General features: G+C 41.5%; 1 protein-coding gene across 1 annotated transcript in view; it reads right to left on the reverse strand.

Annotated features, from left to right (window-relative positions):
- The window catches only part of kcnh8 (potassium voltage-gated channel, subfamily H (eag-related), member 8), a 57,684-nt gene extending 46,299 nt beyond the window's left edge, over positions 1-11,385 (reverse strand). Inside the window, exon 1 of the mRNA XM_085395531.1 lies at positions 11,310-11,385. Within this exon, the coding sequence (XP_085251657.1) occupies positions 11,310-11,385 (76 nt within the window). The remainder of the gene's footprint in view (positions 1-11,309) is intronic.
- Between the last annotated feature and the right edge of the window lie 3,533 nt (positions 11,386-14,918).

Genomic DNA, 14,918 nt, shown 5'->3' on the forward strand with positions numbered 1-14,918 from the left:
CTCGGGACTGTGAAAGCATTGGTATAAGCAAAGAGAAAACAGGTTGGGTTTACTACAGTTGATCAATGTATTTTTTGATGGGTCAGATGAGGCAAAGCTGAAAGTGAAGTCTTTCACCACCAATTCTTAAACCAGCCCCTGGCATTATACAGCCCACAGATCTGTTTCAGTCCTTTGGTTGTACCTGACCAAAGGTGTGTAGACAATGGGAAATTAGCTTTCAAAGGTGAAAAGTATAAGAAGCTTTTGACCACGCTTTGCTCAACCAGGGATGGAGCAGCTTTGTGACATTAAGCCACTCTCTGATGGGGATCAAAGACTGTTTGGTGGAATGCACGCCTCTGTTGGTGAAACCTAACAAGACAGATTGGGAACACTGAGGGAAATCTGGAGCTTCATTTGAAAAATAAACTGATCCAGTTTGACTTTTTACACTTGGCTCTGGATGAGAGCTGTGATATCTGTAATGCACATCTTTGTTTGTGGACTAACTAAAACTTTTGAGATTACGGCGGAACTGGCAGCAATGCCCTCAGTGAAAAGGTCTATGACAGGGAGTGATTTCTTTGTGGAGGTGACTGCATGCTTGGATAGACTGTGGCTAGCTGGAAAAATGTGAATGCTGATAAAATAGTGAAAAAATGTTGACTGTTCCAGTGTTTCATTGCCTAATTGCAGTATTAGCCCTTACCATCAGTTCAGTTTGTTGGTGCAATCCTCCACAACAGTCCCAGTTTCTCGTGTAGCCCCTTGGGAAAATGAATTGCGCACCCCTGCCTTAAACAGATGGTATATTTGAGAAGAGGTGAGTGTGTGTTTTTGCTACCTTGTCCGCACACTGTTTTGTCCCAGTTTTGGGGATTTTAAACATACACACACACCGGGAGCAGCTCGTTGTCAGCCTTGTGCCGTCACTGCAAGCAACCCCAGAGCTATTTAAGTCACGACAACAATTCCTATGATGGGGAACAGAGCATGAGGAAGCAGTGGAGAGTCAGCGAGAGGGAAGAGAGAGGGAAGAGAGAAAGTAGGGAAGTAGAATCGGACAGCACTGCACAGCAGGGAGAAGAAAAGATGGATGGCAAATATGATGAGAGAATGAGAGAGAAGGGGGATGTGGACAGATAAGGGGACTAGAAGGGGAGGTTGAGAAATACACTGTGGCAGACAGATGAGGGTGTTAGAGGGGCACAAGGTGAGGGGGTGATTTGGAAAGTTGAAAGTAAGTGAGATGGAGCTGTGAGAGGCGGAATGATGAAAGATGGAGATGGAGTGTGGTAAAAATTGGTCAGGAAGTGGGGAGATGGATGGAAAAGACCTCACCACATTTTTGACGAAATTCATGTGGGCCTCTGAAAATGCTGCTAGAGCAGCAGTTACATAACCAAAAAGAAAGTCACTCTACAGTTGCCACAGTAACCACTGACACACACCATGGCAACCAAGGTTACACATGTACAGTTTGTCTTAAAAGTCGAGTCAGTCATTGTATGGGATAATGAGATTAAGTTTCTGTGCTGTATCAACAAACTGTGTCTCGGTTATTAGTGGGAGCATTCTGTACACATTCATACAGTATATGCATGCACATACTCTCGCACCCATTCTAACAGTGGTAATCCTCTCACACCCTGTAACTGAAGGAGGAAAATCATTACACAAATCCACAGCCTTAATCACCTCTGTGCCCCTTTATCATACAATCCCCAGAGCTCTCACCAAATGAAACATTACACTGTGCATTACATTCCTGTAATTTGCAGGTCGCACACCTGCTGTTCCTTCCATGTCTGTCTCAGCCAGTGTCTTTTTCACGCTCCATTGTCTATTTCCCCCTCTTCTTCCAAATGCATAAAAAACCCAAAACAAAGAAAAACTTTCCTCCCCGTCTCACAAAATCTCACGCAGTTAATTGAGTCTAAAAATGGCCGACTTGGCCCAGGTTTCCTCTAGTGAAACCCAGTTTGTCGATCGTTCTGGACAGTCCATTAGGGATGGTGATTAGGAGAGGAATCTCGCTAATTAGGAGGTTTAACAAGGCAGAACGTCCACGGTGATGGGGAGGCTCTCAGAAGTCCCAGAAGTTTGGTGGAACAGACGAGAGGCTCACGCTCCTTTAAGCTCACGGTAATAATCAAGTCCAGTGACCTTACAGCGAGGACAGCATTTCCCAGCTAAGTCTGTACTGATGAGGGTGGCTGTGTCTTTTTAACTGAATACTTTATCAAAGCCTTATTAAAGCCAGTGGATAGTGCTGGGTTGCTATTAATGTGACACTGAGATTTAGATTTTTCACAGTTGGTTTACAGTGAGTATGGAGATAGATGCACTCTATCTCATTGCTTTTAGCATGCAGCTGGCTGTGTTGTAGGAAACAGCTTGTTTGGGATAATACAGGTTAACCAGGTTGTCTAGCAGCTGATACAAAACCTGCATCTCTTTTAAAATCTTGTCAATCTGCCTTTCAAAATCAGCCACTCGTGCACCTCTGAACTGCTTCTAGCACAGCGGCTCTCTTCTGTAATTTCAACACAGACATGCAAAGTCATCAAAATACTTCTGTTTTAAACTTGCATAACTTTTGTTTGGAGGATTGTTGCTTGTGATGAGCTGGGTCTCTGGTCACGACCGTGCTAGGGATTTGTTAAGTATGGTTTTTTATCATTTACTGGATAAGTCACCAAAAATTCAAACCATCAATGCAGATTTCTATGGCAACATGCTCAGGCACCTGATGAAGAATGTTCCGCAGAAATGACCTGAACTATGGCATGGGACACGGTGTCACACCAACACAATTATCAGTCATCACACACTCTAGTCCCTGTGAATTTGTCCACTTCCTTTAAATAAAAATTAAGTGGAAGGATTTGTGTTTTGACGCACTGCAAAGGCACAGCTGGAAGGGGACAGAAGAGGCTTTACTGGGAGTAATCCAAAATTAGGTCCCGTGCTAGAAACCATATTATCACAATAGTTCACTCACGATGCAATATTGTCGCAACTTTTAATATTTTGCAATATGCTGACTGTTGCAATAACATATATTGCAATCCATCACATTTTTTAAAAAAGCTAATTATGTCCTCAAAGTCAAACTTTATCAGTATCTCTTTTATCCAATAACAAAAGGTTTTCCCACTTTTCTGTGACGTTAGATCAGACGTTAGAGCCGAGTCCCCTCAAGTTGTGCTCATTGACAAAGACTCACTCAGACTGATGGCAACATGTTGGTATGTCTACATTCATAAATCAGATGACAATCTCTCTGAGAGTGATTGCAGTCAGACAGTGACTGTTTGCAGAGGGGTGCAAGTGCTTTACCTTCATAAGTAGTTGCAGCACTCTGGGCAAACACTTAGCCAGCACAAGTTGCAATTCCTATTTTTACTTATGTGACTGAGCCATCAGTTTGCTTTGTGTGTGTGTGTGTGTGTGTGTGTGTGTGTGTGCGCGTGCGTGCATGCGTGCGTGCGTGCGTGCGTGCGTGCGTGTGTGTGTGTGTGTGTGTGTGTGTGTGTGTGTGTGTGTCGGCTGTTGGATGGATTTTATAAGTTCGCTCAACTAACGTTATCTCAGGATGGCGTTAATTTATTTGGTTTACCTGTATTGATACAATATTGCTACGCAAAATATCGAGATACTGTGCTGTAACGATGTTTCCCCACCTCCCCAAAACACTAGACATACCCAGGAAGTTTAGAAACTCCACCCTGGTCTGAATGGCCTTATTCCACCTTCAGATCAGAGAGAGGATATTTTAGAATATAACTAATGGATCCTGCGTTTAAGTGTGCACACCAAACCCTGTGTGGGTAAACACAATAATCTTTACTTTAGCTGTTTTCTGCTAGAATTAAGCTAAGAAAGTGAATAACAGACCTAGTTACAGACGCATCGCATGGTCACAAACAAGACTTTAAATGAAAGCTTTGTTTCTGGTGGATGTGTGAACAGGCAGCTGTCTCTTTAACATGATGGATTTTTTAGAGCTCCCGAGCGTGCAGCACAGCACCATTACTTTTTGTTTTGTTTGCCCTGAAATGTAAGAGTCTCAATATTAAGTGGGCTTTGGAGAAAATTGGAACAGTAGTGGCAATCCACTGCCAAATAAGTGAGGGCCCCTCTGCACCCTGCAGCACAACAGTCAATGATGATTGATTACTCCCTCACAGTCTCATAACTGCGCTCATTATTTCTTTCACAGCCGTTCTCTGACCGAGGACAATATCGGAGCTGGCTTTTCCACAAGTTTGCATCTATTAATAAGCATCTGTTAAGAGAAGTTAAAGTCTCGCTCTTGTTTCTGTTACTATATGACATATACAATCTTGGTTAATGCCAGCACACAGTCCAGGCTTTCCTCGCTTTAATAAACCTTCCTCAAACGTACTGTATGTGCGTCAGTGTGCGGTCTGTGGTCTTTTATACTCGGTAATTAGCTTCCTCTGTCTTCTTGCAGGTCACGGGGTTGCTGTTGAGACAAAGCCGTAGAGACACCAACAGTATAAACTCAGCTCACTGGAGGCAGCTTCCTTTATTGTGTAAGAAACTCCAGTAGGCTCTTTTAACATTCACCTTGCAGCGAGTAGTAATCACAATATGGATCCCTCAGCCACTTCTTAAGCACATAATTAGGTGTGCTGCGTTAAGGAACGTTAATCAGCAGGGAGGAAACTTCTGTTTTACTTCCCTCACGTTCAAAGGCAGTTGAGCAGGAACTACACCATGGGCAGTTCGGTGACACAAAGCAGCCAAATGCAGAAAATGTAGCATACTCTCCTGCTTCTTCTTGATCTCCGGTCTCCCTTTGTTTCCTTTTAAACACATGCTCTCTCTCCTTCTCTCTCCTTCTCTCTCGTTTTCATTCACATGCACGCTTAAACATTACGACTGGCGTTGTGTTCCAACTCAACACACAGCTGTTTCAAGTCTTGGCACCAGCGCTCGTGACAGTAATTACGTGCCTAGTGGAGGTGGAACTAGTCTGTGCTGAGAGCTAGGAAATAGCAATCTGGAAGAACAGTGCTGCACGGGAAGAAGGCGACACTCTGTGAGGCAACCAGACCTTCTGCTTAACTTGGAAGCAGGACACCCCAATATGGTCTCCTTACGAAAGGAGGGCCAGCATTAGATTGCAGAGCCAAGGCAGCAAGTATTGTGTTTTTGATGATGAGGCCGCCTTACCATTAGCATTGATATATTAAGTGACTGCTGTTTAGATAAATGTAGTTAAGATAACTAAAATAATAAAAATTAATCTTATGCCAAATCATATCGATCATATCGAGGGATATCTTTCCATTATCTGGATACATTTAGTCTAACTGGTGATCAACTTGCTAACGTAACCCAGGGTTTCCCCAGCATGTTCATCTGAAAGGAGTGGCAACATCTGGCCAATCACAAACACGGAGAAGTGTACTGGCAGCACATAGGCTGATTTTTACAAATAAAAATAAAACCGTTATAAAAATATAAACATGTTAAAAAAAACAGTGCAGACTGAAAGCAACACATGCAGACAAAGCTGCGAGTGTGTGTGAGTGTGAGAGAGAAAGCACTGTATAGTAGTTCAGTATTAAAAGTGTATGAATGTGTGAGCGCTGTGAATGATTTGGTCAGCAAGACTGCAGAAGAGCTACTAATAAAGTTTAGCCTATCTGAAGCCAGAAAAGAAAGCCAAGAAAAATGCTGACTGTGTAAGTTAACAGACTTGTTAGTATCATTTATTATTGTTAGGATCATTTATTAATGCTCATAAAAACTAAAACTTTGGAAGATTGTAGCCAACAAGAAAAAAAAACATGGAATAAAGTTGTGTCTAAGAATGTGTTTTAATTACTGATGCTCATCTAAGAAACACAAAGACTTTAGATGCTATTAAAAAATCTAGACCATCCTGCTGTCCGTGCACAGAGTTTCAAGCGATCTTCCAGGAATGGATGACGCTATTTACAAAGAACTGGTAAATGGACTGGTTCTTATATAGCACCTTTCTACTCTATCTGAGCACTCAAAGGGCTTTATACACCATGCCTCCTTCACCCATTAACACAAGCAGCTTTTATAATGCTGAAGTGGATTGTATCTTACATTCACACTCTGATGGAAACATCAGAGAGAAACTTGGGGTTAGTATCTTGCTGAAGGATATTTGGCATGCGGGCTGGAGCAGTCAGTTGTCAAACCGCCAACCTACTAATCAGTACATGACCTGACCTGTATCATACCTCCCAAGCTACAGGATCACTAGACAGTGACTTCATACCTGTTGATCTCTAACCTAGAGCATAACCTGCTGCAGAGAAGGTAATAATGTGAGTTACCATAGTAAGAAGTGAACCAATTTCAACCAAATGTAATAAAATGCTTTAAATACTTTCAGTAAACACATTATGCTCATTTCTACCTGCACATTTTTATTCCTGGAACACACAAGAGTAGCTTTGCATGATTCATGGTTCATAATAATCCTTATTTATCTTATACTCTGTCTTTGTTTTCCCTGCCTTTACAATTTAAGCCAAACTTTTTCTGACTGGCTGCCTCTTGCAAACAGAAGAGTTCAACGGCAGGTGGGTGGGGCTTCTTCACAGCCAAAGCTTTGCCCCTGTGATAGTATTTTATGTCACTCCTCTCAGTGACATCATACAGGCTAAGAGAGGAAAACATTGTCTGGAATGAAGCATTTAGAGTAATCTGAATTTAACATTTCATATCCCCGTTTGAATAGCTCATCTGAACAGGCATTACCTGTTTTCTCAAAGCTGTTAAAAAGCTCTCAAAGCTCTCAAAGCTCTGCAGCTGGATCCTTAGCTTCCTGTCTGACAGACGCCAGGTGGTCAGACTGGGCAGCATCACCTCATCCCCCATCACACTGAACACTGGTGCTCCACAGGGGTGTGTACTGAGCCCTCTCCTGTACTCACTCTACACCTACGACTGCACAGCCACTAACAGCTCCAACATCATTGTGAAGTTTGCGGACGACACTACAGTGGTGGGTCTTATCACCAACGGTGATGAGACAGCTTACAGGGAGGAGGTCAGCGCCCTGACCCACTGGTGTCAAGACAACCATCTCACCTTCAACGTCGCAAAGACAAAGGAGTTGATAGTGGACTTCCGGAGGTGCAGAGAAGTACACACCCCCATCACCATCAACGGCGCTGCTGTGGAGAGAGTGAGCAGCTTCAGGTTCCTTGGTGTACATCTGGCTGAGGATCTTACGTGGTCAGTACACACAAACAAAACAGTGAAGAAGGCCCAGCAGCGCCTCTTCTTTCTCAGGAGACTGAAAAGATTCGGTATGAGCCCCCGCATCCTCAGGACCTTCTATCACTGTGCCATTGAGAGCATCCTCACTGGATGCATCACCACCTGGTATGGCAACAGCACCGCCTACAACTGCAAAGCTCTCCAGCGAGTAGTGCGGTGCTCTGAACGGATAATTGGAGGTGAGCTTCCCTCCCTCCAAGACATCTACAGGAAGCGCTGCCTGAGGAAAGCGGGGAGGATCATCAAGGACTCCAGTCACCCCAGCCATAAACTGTTCAGACTGCTTCCATCAGGAAGGAGGTTCTGCAGCATCCGGTCCCGTACCAGCAGACTGAGAGACAGCTTTTTCCATCAGGCCATCAGACTGCTGAACACGTCATAGACACCTCAGCTTCACTACTGGAACTTCAACATTATGCACTCCACACTGTATATAAATGCCACTTGTTTTGCACATATTCAACTCTGTATATTTTATATATTTTATTATTATTATTATTATCATTATTTATTTATTTATTTTTTTTTTTTACTATTTAATTTGTAAAAATGTGTATACACACACACACACACACACACACACACACACACACACACACACACACGTAGGAAAATATTTAGTATACACATCCAGAAATGCATACACTATTATATATTGTACATATATTTATTAGTTTCAGGTTGGCCATTCTTGTATTTTGCTCGTTTGTGTTGTTGTGTTTGCACATCTCTGTTGCTTGTGGGGCTCGCACACAAGAATTTCACTCGCATGTGCTGTGCCAGTGTGCCTGCACATGTGATGTGACAATAAAAGTGATTTGATTTGATTTGATTTGATTTGTTAATAGAATTAATTCTGAGTGTTTTCAGTTCTCTATAGACTCTGGTTGTGAAAGGGCAAATTCAGTTAATTCAGATAACAGTTGGTTGGAATATAGAAGTTAATGTTACTGTCCAGGAAAAAAGTTAAATTGATTTAAATGACCACCACTAAATGTAAAAATATTTCTCCAAGAACAAATCAGATCAACTTAAAGAGTTTTCCACTATTGCTTTCAGCCATTTATCACCGTTTAAAGGTCTGACCTGCTCTTGGATTTGGTTGATGTGATAGGAGATCGCATAGCAGCGAAACTACCTCTTCCCTTATATTTGCTCTTGGCCAGGCCATCATAGCTAATTTGTCCCGTCAGGCTCTGCTACCTCCAGTCTGCCCCGTCTTGCAGTTGAAATCCAACATTAATTTCCTTTACTTCACCAACTCAAGGACAGCAGTTCATTCTCGGGAGCTTGACAAACTGCTTGTGCTACAGGTACAGTACAACCCCAATTCCCCTAGTTAGGACAGCCCTCCTGCCAAGGCAGCTTAATAGTTATTGTCATCGTGTGCCTTTACTGGTCGTCAACCAGCAGATATTTGGACAGAAATAATGATAAATGTTTCTGGTTATTATTGCTATTCTCCAAGTGAACAAGCTACAGGAAAGGTAGAACATCCCAGGGAGCACACATACCAATGAGCTAATATATTAAACTGGAGCTTGAATCAGCCCTAAATGTAGGAAGCACTATGATGTAATAAAATGTGGCAAGTACTGGCACAGAGAGAACAGACAGAAGTGAGTTTTTGACAGGTTGTCATGACAATTTCTAGTAAATTTAAATTTGAATCACCAATCACACAAAAAGCTACTGTTCGTGTGTGTGTTTTTAAAGAAAATGGTCAATATACAGCATTGCCTTTGTTCATTCCTGTTTACTTTACGATATAACGATTTGTATTAAAGAGCAAAGACGGTAAAATTCAGCCACAAAGTCCATAATAATCCACGCCTAAGGACATGAGTAGTTGCCCAAAACAAACAGCAACAGAGCTGAAACAAAGCTGAATGGAAAATGAGAGCAGAGCAGTGCATTGATTCTATTTGAGCAGCTGATGATTCCTGGAAAAAAATAAAATAAAAAAGAATTCTCAAAGAGAAACACGAGATAGTTATGAAATACGGTGCTTGGTGTTTAGGAATCCTCGTGGTTATTATTGAGAGAGAGTTCAGAGTAAAGTTGAAGAAACGTCTGTGTGGGCTTCGCCTGGGGAAGGACTTGCTGTAATGTCGCCGTCGACCAATTAAGTTTGATAAATGTGACCGCTGCTTTCAGACCGGCGGGAGGAACGACTGCAGTCGGCGTCTGCAGGACTTAGCCAGATAATAAAGGTTAACTTCACTGTAAAGATAAAAGAGTGGAAAGCCACAGAAAGTTGGGCTGTGTGTTTTTTTCTTTCAAAAACACAAATATTAACACTGGTTGCAAGTTGTGTGCATGCTGCCCAAATGCCTGGCGAGAAGCTGTAGGGGAGACCGGGGATAGTTGTAACATTTTTGACATTTCTGTCTGTAAATTGGAGCTCGTTTAAGGTAGTGGATTCAAAATGTAATGCAAAGTATTTACATGTCTCTGCTATTAAATAGTGCAGCTATTTTCTCTGCAGCACAATTACCCATTGCATGGTATGGTCTCAAACACAAAGAGTGAAATGTTACAATTAACCCCATAGTCTGGGTTAGTTGTAACATATCCTGGGGTGAAATGTAACACAATGAAAAAAGGGTACTAACGAAACATTAACATGTAATCTTTGTTTATTCAACACATGAATGCACTTAGAGCCATTTATGTAGCTGTGTGTGTGTGTGTGACAGAATGCAGAAATCTAGCTTTTGAACATATTCCAACCCCCCAAAAAAGACAAATTATGAAATTTTCTGCAACTGAATATTTCATTAATTTTGATTGGTCTTCCTTGAGTTTGGCCTCATTGGCTCAGTGGGCATTATAACCTACAACTCTTGCACCAATTTTGAACATAACAATGAAGCTGAAAAAATGTAGTTGCTCACCAGCATCGCAATTCCATTACTTTTTATCATGGCTTACCTTGGTGTGGTTTGCAAAGTGCTTCAGAAAGATGAGGAAATCTGTTTCTTGCACCCATCCTGATATATTTCCACTACCAGTACTTCCTACTGGTCCATCTCTGACACAGTGTGAGAATGTGTATGTGTGGGAACACAAACAGTGGAGGAATTGTGTTGCCAATGGCATTAACCGCATATACAAAAGTGACCAGTGAACCTCTCTCTGCTGATGTCGTTGCCCCAACTTGTTTAATATAAGTTAAAGTAATAGTGTGGTAAGTTGTAACATCTGCATTATTGTTACAACTAACCCAGACTGTTGCTGTTACAACTGACCCAGACTCCTATAGCCATGAACTAGCTAACATTACAGCCAACGGCTAAAACATTAGCACTAAAGACTTACACAGAATATATCCCCATAGACATACAAATAACATAATTTAAATTTGATGAGTTTAACTGCAAAGCAGATAATGCTATTAAACATTGAAATAAAGTAGAAAAACTTACTTTTTGGCATACAAATTACTTTTTTTCATGTTAAATTGTCTGTGTTTGACAAAATGTGCTGATTTTTCACATGTGATAGCAGAACTGAATTGGGCATGCACAGGATGAGTCACATCATTTGAAACGTAGCCCTGATTGGAGAAATTGGAAGTGTTACAACTAACCCACGTTACAACTATCCCCGGTCTCCCCTACTGTAAACTGGGAGTGGACCTTTGTCGCTGTCTGTGGTGCTGAAAGCCTCAGCGCTGTCTGCTTTTGATACTGGAAACAATTTTGGATTACCTTGAACTTTAGTGAAGTCTCTCTTTGGACAAGGAAAAAAGAAATAGAAAGAAATGTGAAATACCTGGTGATCTAATGTCGCTATCTGTATCGAGGACAGCAAGCATGCAATCATACTGAAAGGCGCTGACAACTCCCTATTCTCTCTATTACAGGTGTTGGGCGTTTTGGATCAGCCTGCAAGCTTATTCTCTGGAGAATCCCAGCCGGCCAAAAATAAAGAAGAGGGGGGAAAGGAACTTAAATCGCAAACTATTACACATCCTTAAATGAGTCAATGATTTAAAATATATGGAGATTAAAAAGCAAACTTACGAGTGCCATCAAACCGAGTGGCTATAGTGTCCAGAAACGTGTTCTGCGGCGCTAGTAATCCCTTCATCACAGGCATTTTCCCTGCTTAATGTCGAATTCCCCATCAAAGTTACTGAAGAGATGGTGCAAGTCGTCCAAACGCTTGAGGTGCTCCCATCGAAGGTGCTGATGGCTATATGACCGAGCAGCTATCCAGTCAACTCAGCACAACGCAAAAGCTCCTAGTTGGTGGGGAGCGCACGTGATGCGCTCACCCGTGCGTCTGTTGCGTGTGTTAAGGACAGGAGAAGAGGGAGACCACAGGTGCTGCTCAGGTAACAGCGAGGGACAGGGTGACACTCCCTGTCAGCGATTCCATTATTATGTCGGTTGGAGCCAACGATCATCTATCCACAGCGTGCAGCGGTGAGAGACGAGCATTCTTAACAGCTGTGATTAAAGCCGCAAATCTGACAGTTTCTCGGCGTGGAGACACGATGACATCACAACAGAGAAAAACAGCTGACTCCTGAACTTTTATTGAAATTTTGATTTACAGCTTTTTAATTAGTTTCCTCCCACTTAGCGCGTCACTCAAGTGAGTCGTGAATTTCTCTTATGCCGTTGCTCATGTGCTCTGCTTAAGGACGCCGCGGTGTTAAAATAAAGCCAATAAACTACATCAGTTGTGCAGACTGCAAATAAGTCACTTAAGTAGGTGCACGACTCATTCACGTCGTTGTGTTGGAAGCGTGTCCGCACTGTTTTTAGCGACATCTGGTGGTAGGATCAAGGTACGGCCTGCATGGAAGGCACGGAAAGATGGGCTGAAGTCTGCCATGAGCTGCACAACAGCGCTGCGCAGCTCGGATCCGCTGTGCTACATCGCCATCCTGTGGATGCTAAGATACAGATCTCCATAAAGCCTGTAAATGTGCAGCACATAAATGCTCGTTAACTAGTTACAGTTTCTTATATAGATATGTGTATATAACATTACTCACACTGCACTTTATGTACATATGAAAAAAATAATCAGAGTGTATTTACTGTATATAGTAACCATTTGTAAATAGTAGAAAATACCGGTAGAGTTTTGAGGCTTTTATTATTTGTCCACTATTTTTTCTTAGGTACTTATTTTTCTATTTTTTTCTCATATATTTCTCATTCCCTTCGTCTTGTTGACCCTTGTGCTGCTGTAATGTGTAAATTTCCCCAATGTCAATGAAGTCTATGTCTTTGTCTAAAAAAATCACTTAAACCGTTTAGTGAGACGTACAATGAAAATTACATTGAAGAAGCTGTAACGGCAAGACTCAGTTTTATCAATGTCATAACAGTACGGTCGAATATTTCAAAAGCAACATCCCATGAAAATGTTTGTTTGTTTGTATTTTGTTTTTGAGGGATCTGGACAAGCATCCTTTTTGTGGCTACAGTGGACCACTCCTTAGTGTATCACTCATTTATCAGCTAAAAGCTTCATTGAGATAAAAATCTCTTTTCTAAGAGAGACTATAACCAAGAGGGCAGCAGAAATTACAAAATATCCTTCTGTTGCAAGATGTTTGGGGTTTTCATTTATATGTTTATATGATTGCTTAACATGGCCGTGGTCAGGAGGTATAGTGAGTCATCTACCAACAGGAAGTCAGACATTTGCTTCCTAGGCATGGAAAAAAGCACTAGTATGAATCTATCTGTGTGTGATTGGGGGGAATAAGGCTTGTAGTAACACCTGCTATTAAGTACGAGTCCATTTAACATTTATTTTAATAGGATTCAAACATAGACTATACTCTTTAGTCTTTCTGAGGCACTCTTTAGTAAATTTCCTCCTGTGCTTATGTTGTAGAGAGGCCCACTTCTGATTCTGCTTCAAATTCTTTGATATGATACACAATTTATAGTTGAATCAATAGCTGCACACTGCTCAGCTCCTGAGGCAACAAGAAAGCCTCAAACTAAACATTTCCACCGTCATGTTTCCCAGCTGATATGAGGCTCTTCTCTGGAAAAGCTGTTTTTGGTCTGCAGCAAATATGTCTGTTGTTATTGTGGCCAAACAGTGATATCTCTTATTCACTGATCCAGGATGTGTTATTCAAAAAAAAACAAAAAAAAACGTTGGTATGTTCAGTAGTAACGTGTACCTTTGCTCTAATGTTCTTTATAGATAGCAAATGCTTTTTCCTGATACGACTCCCATGCAGCTCAGATTTGGTTTTGACAACAACATTAGCGACAGATCCTGGAGATTTCTTTGTGCATTAAACAGTTTTGTTCTTAGGCTGAATTTTCTGGAGCGGTAGGTCACGGAGAAACTGGCAGTCATTAGAAATCACTGCCGCTTGTAGATGATTTTCTTGCAGTGGAATGATTTGATGTTCTTTTTTCCACAGACTACCAGACTCATAAACATCCTCAACCTTTTTCTAAAGACCTGAGAGAGCTTCTTAGACCCTGATGACACGGCACACTTCAGAAGTAAGACAGCTCCAGAACTGGCAGAGGACTAAATTAGACAGTTTCCACTTTCCCTACAAGTTTCTATTTATTGGTACTTAATCTGCAAGCCTAATTCCTAATTTTATGGTTCTAAAGTAGTAAAATTTGTACTTTTTCCACATCATTAATAACTTTTCTAATTAAAATCTGCCTTTTTTCTTAAATCCATGTACTGTTATATACTGTTTAAAAGATGATAACGCGAAGTCATTCTGTGCTGCTGCGCTTGGTCTTTTCTGTTGGCTGTGGGCACTTGTGGTTTCTGGGTTCGTGCGGGTTCTCATCACCACTCTGTGCTCTGATGTTTTGACTCTAGTGATCAGGGGAACTTGATGGAAATGCTGTTGTCCTTACAAACCACCACACTGCTTGTTGTTGCGCCCCTCCCTCGTCCTGCGGAAACCCTGATAAGGATAAGTGGAAGAGGATGGATGGATGATGGATGGGAGTAGGACACCTGTAAATACTTTCTGAAGCTCAAGAAAAAAAGAAAATAAATAAATAAAAGATCTTCAAATGCTTCACTTGTTTGGATATTGTTCAAATAGTAATTTTTCTCATGATGTGCTTCTTTTCCACATGATAATATCTTCTAAAATGCAAACCTTTCCTCAACAGGAAACATTCAGTATAAAAAGCAATTTATTTCAGCATAAGCTCAAGGTGCTCCTAAGGAGCAGAGTTACTGAGATATTGGCTAACAGTAAGAGACGTTTAAGAAACTGCCTCGTGTAATAAAATCCCAATTTGCAAATCCTTATTTTCTCCAGTACGTAAATCAAGAAATAGGACTACATCCAAGTTTTCAATTTCAAGGTTCATGCTGCAAGTACAAGATACCTCTAGGAAATATCTTGAAACCTATCTTGTAAGTTCATGAACCCACAAATACACACATGTTCAACAAAAGCCATAACTAAACTCCATTCTAGGTCAGTCCCATTACCTACAGTGCTACAGCATGGGCCTAAACAGCAAAAGTCAAAAACAGTGCCTCCTACTCAGCTCTTTCCCAAAAGTGAAGCAGCTGTTTTAGTGTTTATGTCATGTGGAAAACATGTAGTCATCAGGCGCTCCCAGGCCCATCGAAATGTGAATCATATGTCTCCTCTGTGCCTT

Source organism: Rhamphochromis longiceps, linkage group LG22 (genome assembly GCF_057381845.1).
Source record: "Rhamphochromis longiceps isolate RC_006_pf linkage group LG22, R_longiceps_female_GT1.1, whole genome shotgun sequence".
Lineage (NCBI taxonomy): Eukaryota > Metazoa > Chordata > Actinopteri > Cichliformes > Cichlidae > Rhamphochromis > Rhamphochromis longiceps.